This window comes from Leptidea sinapis, chromosome 38 (assembly GCF_905404315.1).
Source record: "Leptidea sinapis chromosome 38, ilLepSina1.1, whole genome shotgun sequence".
NCBI classification, from domain to species: Eukaryota; Metazoa; Arthropoda; class Insecta; order Lepidoptera; family Pieridae; genus Leptidea; species Leptidea sinapis.
The window spans coordinates 6,952,927-6,959,730 of NC_066302.1; the positions used below are offsets into that span (position 1 = coordinate 6,952,927).

Genomic DNA, 6,804 nt, shown 5'->3' on the forward strand with positions numbered 1-6,804 from the left:
TCACGCGACATGCAACACACAGACGAAAAAGTTTGAGTCGATGTAATAAAAGTTTCACTTTCACAAAGTTTCGAGTTACTTATATCAATTTCTGGCCAGACTAGTAATAATATTAATTTACCGTAAAAATGCCATATAGGTAATTATATAATTCAGTACAAAACGGCAATCAAAGTCACAATATTGTATTCGCCATATATTCGCCGTATATTATATCATCTACGCCAAGGCTTTCAAGTACAACTAAAAGTGCTCTGTGGCTAAAGCGCTGTTCTGTAAAATTCTTCGCAATATGCATGTAACAATTTGAGATTGATCATTGACATTGATTTATTATTGTTTGTAGAATGTAGTAGGTAACTACCAAAAAACTAACTAGTTTCAACTTTCAAGTTTCAGTTTCAAGTTTAATGTTATTATGTATTTGAAAAGAGTTAACAAATGAATAGTTGTTTTATTTTTTTGGTTTTAATGATTCGCATACGGTTAAGCACAATGACATCACACTATAAATGCCGTTCTGGTGTATATCCCCGATCTTCTGTTAAAAGGCTTAACGTTTCTGATGATAGAGTTTCTTGGGATTCCGAATTTAAAGATTATAATCCACCTTATTATACTTCGGACTCAGTTAAGGGAAAGTCGTGGGCTGATCCAGAAATTGGTATGTTACTATAAGTAAAAATTTGTAATTAGCCTTCAGTACTTAATTATATACTTACCTACTTGTTAATAACCTAGCTGTAAGTTTTCCGAATAGAATAAAAATAAAATAAAATTACTAAACCTGCTTTTAAAGGAAATCATTCACACTATTTTAGATACCCCTAATTTCAGCCCTAAATGGAACCAGATAGAGAGAGATGTTAACAGAAAGAGTCATATGGGTCACTACAACATAGTAAATGGCTATCCATTGAACCCGACAGGACGGACAGGACTTCAGGGCAGAGGAGTCTTAGGACGCTGGGGGCCCAATCATGCTGCAGATCCTATTGTAACTCGTTGGAAAGATGTTTCTAGGTACTTATATAGCCTAGGATCTTATATAGAAACAAAAAAAACAAGAAGTAGTACAAAGTCCAGAATTATCCTGATATCTAATATCTCAAATACACAATAATTTTGTTAGCAGAAAAAGTATTCTAGAAATCCAGATTTTTGGTTTAAATAGTGTAAGTTAAAAATTTTAGCTCTCAATTATCATTTTAATGTTCATATACAGGTGTCCCAAAGTTATGGGACATGAAGGGAAAGTACCTTAAATATTGAAGATAGGCTATTTCACTGAAAGAAGACTTTATGTTATTTTTAAAAGTTAGTACTTCTGCATTCAAAGATTTTCTAAAAATTACTTGCCTCGTCTGGGAAACGAACCGACTGAAATGTAAAAAAAAACACCCCTACTTTAATGATGCCAATCGAAAGAATGGCCAAAATTAATAACTCTTCTTAAGTAACATAGTATTTTAAAAGAAAGGAACAACATTAAATTAATGTTTTCCTACTTGGATTGGTACGAATTGACCGATTAGATGGCCGGCCAGATCCCCGGACCTTACACCATTAGATTTTTTCTTTTGGGGATACATGAAAGATATGCTATACAAAAAGCGATACGAGAATGTGGGCAAGTTACAAACAGAATTGTGCCATATCATATTGAGTATTCACCATAAAATGATAAGAAAATCAACAGGCAGTGGACTCATTAAAATATTGGCGATTTGCGTAAGACAAGAGGGATCACATTTTGAGCATTTAATTAATTAATTTACAAAAAAATACCCACTTAATTGACTATTTTCTTTTAAAATACTATGTTACTTAAGAAGAGTTATTAGTTTTTGGCCATTCTTTCGATTGGCATCATAAGAGTAGGGGTGTTTTTTTTACATTTAAGTCGGTTCGATTCCCAGATGAGGCAAGTAATTTTTAGAAAATCTTTGAATGCAGAATTACTTACCTTTATAAATACCAAAGTCTTCTTTTAGTAAAATAGCCTATCTTCGATATTTAAGGTACTGTCCCTTCATGTCTCATAACTTTGGGACACCTGTATAGTAGAATTCAAAATACTTTCAGAGATATTTTACAATTTATTGCTATAAAAAGAGGTGATACTGGAGAATGGGCTTTGCCCGGTGGAATGGTGAACCCTGGAGAAAAAGTTTTGACTGCTGCTATTAGAGAATTTCAAGAGGAAGCAATGAACTCATTTGAAGCTTCTGAAGGTTAACAATAATTTAATTAATTAATACATAATTAATTTAACACAGTAGCAGACATGCATATACATTTTAGGGTTTTGGCTGTAACTTAAGAAGAGTTATTAGTTTTTGGCCATTCTTTCGATTGGCATCATAAGAGTAGGGGTGTTTTTTTTACATTTAAGTCGGTTCGATTCCCAGATGAGGCAAGTAATTTTTAGAAAATCTTTGAATGCAGAATTACTTACCTTTATAAATACCAAAGTCTTCTTTCAGTAAAATAGCCTATCTTCGATATTTAAGGTACTGTCCCTTCATGTCTCATAACTTTGGGACACCTGTATAGTAGAATTCAAAATACTTTCAGAGATATTTTACAATTTATTGCTATAAAAAGAGGTGATACTGGAGAATGGGCTTTGCCCGGTGGAATGGTGAACCCTGGAGAAAAAGTTTTGACTGCTGCTATTAGAGAATTTCAAGAGGAAGCAATGAACTCATTTGAAGCTTCTGAAGGTTAACAATAATTTAATTAATTAATACATAATTAATTTAACACAGTAGCAGACATGCATATACATTTTAGGGTTTTGGCTGTAAATCTCCCTTATTCAAAGTAACATGAGGGTGATCAGACTGGGATGTAGCCATTTGGAAGACAGACACAATTAACAGACTACCATAGTGTCTAAATACTAAGATGTCAATAGAGGAGCTTTGCTAGTTTTTCCTCATTATATACATCAGATACCATTCCAAATGCCCTAGGGTTATTACATACATCTGTTTAAAAGAGGTAGATCACTGATCCATCAATGGGAATAAATATCTTACCATTATTCCAAGAATATTGAGTGCAAGTCTGCATGAGTTTATTATATGAAAACTTTTGCATTTTAGCTGACAAAGAAAATTGGAAAGAGAAGTTCAAAGACTTTTTCAGTAAAGGCATTGAAATCTACAGGGGATATGTAGATGATCCTCGTAATACTGATAATGCTTGGATGGAAACAATAGCATACAATTTCCATGATGAAACAGGTGCAGTTGTGGGAAACATTAAGCTTCAAGCCGGAGATGATGCCATAGGTGTTCAATGGGTTGATATCACTCCTGATATTATCCTCTATGCAAGCCATAAAGACATCATAGACTCTGTTCTTAATAAGCATCAAAAATGTTAAATAATTAACTGTTGTATTGTGATGATCATTTTATCAATAAATAAAAAAAGTCTATATTCAGACAAGTATATTTTTTAACTACAAGTGATACAATGAATATACCAATATACCTACTTAATACTAATATATTGACAATAATTCAAGTTTGATAACTAAATATTTATACAGAACCCAGTAGTATTTTCCTCATACTGTCTCAATTATTCAAATAATATTTGCAAAATGCAATATTGCCACACTTAAAATCACCCATTGAAATCATATTATTTATGAAGATCTAATATGATTTATTATTTAATGATTTAACATGTAAATTTTATTATATAACATTTTGCATGTGTACAGGTCAAGAATATAATTTAGATATATTTATGGGGAAACAAGTTAAAGACAAATTAAAACTCGTCACATAATAACATCATCATTAAAAGTGAAACTTTAGAATTAACTTCATTTGAATCAGGATAATAATTAATACTACAACAGTAATAGTAATACAGTAATTATAAAATAATTTATTATTTTTTATAATATATTGTATTTTTCATAATAGGCATACTTAAAGATCAACAATGTTTAGTAAAATACCTGTAACTGTATTCAAATACTGTGAATAGTATATTTTGTGCTCATTAAAAAACTTAAAATAAATTTAAAAACGACCAACGTAATAAACAAAAAAAAATAAAATGTGTGTTTTAACATCATATTATTGCATAGTAGGTACAAAATCCACAAAGCAATAACTCACTAACGGAGAGTTAGATCTAGAAATTTTAAATAATATAAGTATGTAATAATTTATATACAAGCTGTTTATGTGTTAGACTTACAAACCAAAAATGTACACTGCCCTAAATTTATCATTATAAAAATATGGCCCCATTAATTATATATATATTTTTCCATCTTTTCTTCATAATTATACTAGTATATTCGACAATGACAATACTAAAGAACTAATTAGAAATGATTTACTTTATTGGTATATGATTTCGATTTTCGAGTAGAGTTCGAAACTAGTATTATTGATCAAATAGAAGTGTGAATCTGTCATTCTTGTCAGCCATAATTTAGATGACCCGCTGGCAGTCACTTTAGAAGTATTTGTGACCGGTAAGCGAGAATATATGCATTTGTTGCTATTGTGGCTTCTGCAGGAGGTTCACCGGAGTTAAGTCAACATTGAAATTGGCCAACAAGTATAGAGGTATTTGTACTGTGTTGGTAAATATTTTAGTTTTTACAGTTAATTCTTGATGTTCGCATATAACAGATTTATCTTAATTTTTGAAACAAATACACATGGTGCATCACAAGCTCCACTCAGTGAGCATCTGACAGTTCTTATCGCTGCAACAAACTAGTGCAGTCCTCTCACGGGCAGTGTCAACAGTCAACAATCTACTATAAATCATCAAATCAGCCCGAAGACGTCAACCGCCACCCCTTATTTTTATGATCTGCCAATGTAATATCCTAAAGAAACGGTATTTCTGTTGTCAGTTGTTTACAAAACAATTTTCATTATTCCACTCCAACACAGCCAAACCAATTAGAATTATCGCTAGCTACCAATGATAGATACGTCTACATTCAGTGCACTTCATTTATTCGTTAATTTCCCTCCCCGCAGGCGAACGCGGATGATGTTATCCATTTCTCGCCGTAATAGTTATTTATGCAACTGTTGTGTAATAAGGGGTAATGTAATAATAGTATCATATATGAGTGTTTTAATATCTACCTAATTATCAACAGTTGCATACAAGACTTTATCTACAACCAGAATATAAATCCTCTAAAATATTCTGAAACGGTTAGCTTACTGCTAACATTAAAACAGCCAGTCCAAGTAGTAACCTAATATCATCAATTACTGATTATATACAAATAAACCAAGTATTAATGAAATAATTATTTATTTTAGTAGTAATTTACATTTTGTATACTGCAATTATTCAAATTCAATTGAATATTATGTTATTTTGCAGCGTTTAAAATATCTGGCAGTGTGCTGTCAAAACTTGAATCGCTCATTTTTTGTAAATAAAACAATAAAGATATCCAAGAAAAATGGCGGGGATTCGAATCTTTTTTTTTTACAGTGCGCGACGTTCTGAAAATGTTCTTTTTCTGAAATTCATACAGATACCGTGTATCGAGCGATAATAATGTGGCTCTCTGTTGAAACTCTTTGCGCATGAAGGGATCGAAAAAAAAATAAGAGTGTTATGAAATTCAATACAACATTATAACACTCGTTTGGATGATGTTATGGTTATTAGGGCATTGGGTGTTTTAATGTTGGCAATAAGCTAACTGTTTCAGAATATTTAATAGAGGATTTAAAGCATGGGTGTAGAATAAACATGTTAACATGTTCTATTCAACAAAACTTAAACCACGCCCTTATCTGTTTATAAAACATATTTTTGTGTTAACAATTACGGCGCAGCTGACGCGACTTTATACCAAATGATATATAAACTTCACAATAATTACATGCTGTATCTGCCTTGACAGATAATGCATTTAGAAATTTCTTTTTACCAAATTATATTGTATTAAAGTTGGATTTAAATAAATAAATTATTATCGCACGCAATCAAAAAAAGGTATTTTTAAAGCCATCATTCGAGTGATCAGTTATTTGGATTTGCCTATTTTTTTTGAAGAGGAGGACAAACTAGCGTACATACTCTCTTGCACCACCAGAGGGAGCTTTGGCGACCTCATAAAGAGTCGAATAAATGTACTTATTAACTCGCGAACCAGCGAGGACCGAACCGGAGGGTCCGGGGAGAGATTTGACTATTATTATATAATTATAATGTACAATAGCTTTACATTATAATTACTGATTGTTGAAATTGAAACCTAATCTATATACTACCTAACCTAATATATATACTAGTCAAAACAAAATAAGGGCCACTTGATTTTTTTGGCCTCGCTAGTGATATTTTATTTTTTATGCATTCTCAAGTAGCTGATAATTTATTGTGGTGTTACCTTATTTGTTTACACAAATTTTTTGAGCATTCCACCCGCATAATTGTTTAAAGTGCACCACCAAGTGTGTAACCACTTGATTCTATCCGATTTTAAGACGGATTTCAACTCAGTCAAATTGACAATTCGCTCAGGACTGTAAGTTTTGTTTGACTAGTGGCTGAATTAACATTTTAAAAAAAGTTATGCCGAGAATTCGAAGTCATATGGACTTGCCAACCGTAATTAGGGCCGTAACATTGCTTCAAGAAGGCCATTCGCAGCGTTCTGTGGCGTTGCAGCTGGGTTCTTCCCGGCGAGCGATCCAGAATGTTTGGAATCGTTTTCAAGAGACTGGGAGACTAACCAGGAGACGGGGATCTGGCAGAGTTCGAGCAACTACAGCACAGGAGGAC

General features: G+C 32.3%; 1 protein-coding gene across 2 annotated transcripts; it reads left to right on the plus strand.

The window, feature by feature from the left end:
* Window positions 1-323: 323 nt before the first annotated feature.
* Window positions 324-3,459, plus strand: LOC126975974 (ADP-ribose pyrophosphatase, mitochondrial). 2 transcript variants are annotated; one of them, XM_050824109.1, is made up of 4 exons: window positions 324-664; window positions 822-1,023; window positions 2,086-2,234; window positions 3,111-3,459. In XM_050824109.1, exons 1-4 carry the CDS (start codon window positions 442-444, stop codon window positions 3,392-3,394), a joined length of 858 nt encoding a protein of 285 aa, XP_050680066.1. In that variant the 5' UTR covers window positions 324-441; the 3' UTR covers window positions 3,395-3,459. The 2 variants fall into 2 exon arrangements, with proteins under 2 accessions (XP_050680066.1, XP_050680065.1); XM_050824108.1 differs by lacking the exon at window positions 2,086-2,234 and adding an exon at window positions 2,578-2,726 and having other exon boundaries at window positions 325-664.
* The last annotated feature ends 3,345 nt before the right edge of the window (window positions 3,460-6,804 follow it).

Bases quoted from the DNA above. Each gene is read 5' to 3' on its own strand.
- LOC126975974 (XM_050824109.1), top strand. From the start codon at position 442: ATGAATAGTTGTTTTATTTTTTTGGTTTTAATGATTCGCATACGGTTA. The intron at 665-821 runs GTATGTTACTAT...ACACTATTTTAG, and splicing joins GTGGGCTGATCCAGAAATTG to ATACCCCTAATTTCAGCCCT. The intron at 2,235-3,110 runs GTTAACAATAAT...TTTGCATTTTAG, and splicing joins CTCATTTGAAGCTTCTGAAG to CTGACAAAGAAAATTGGAAA.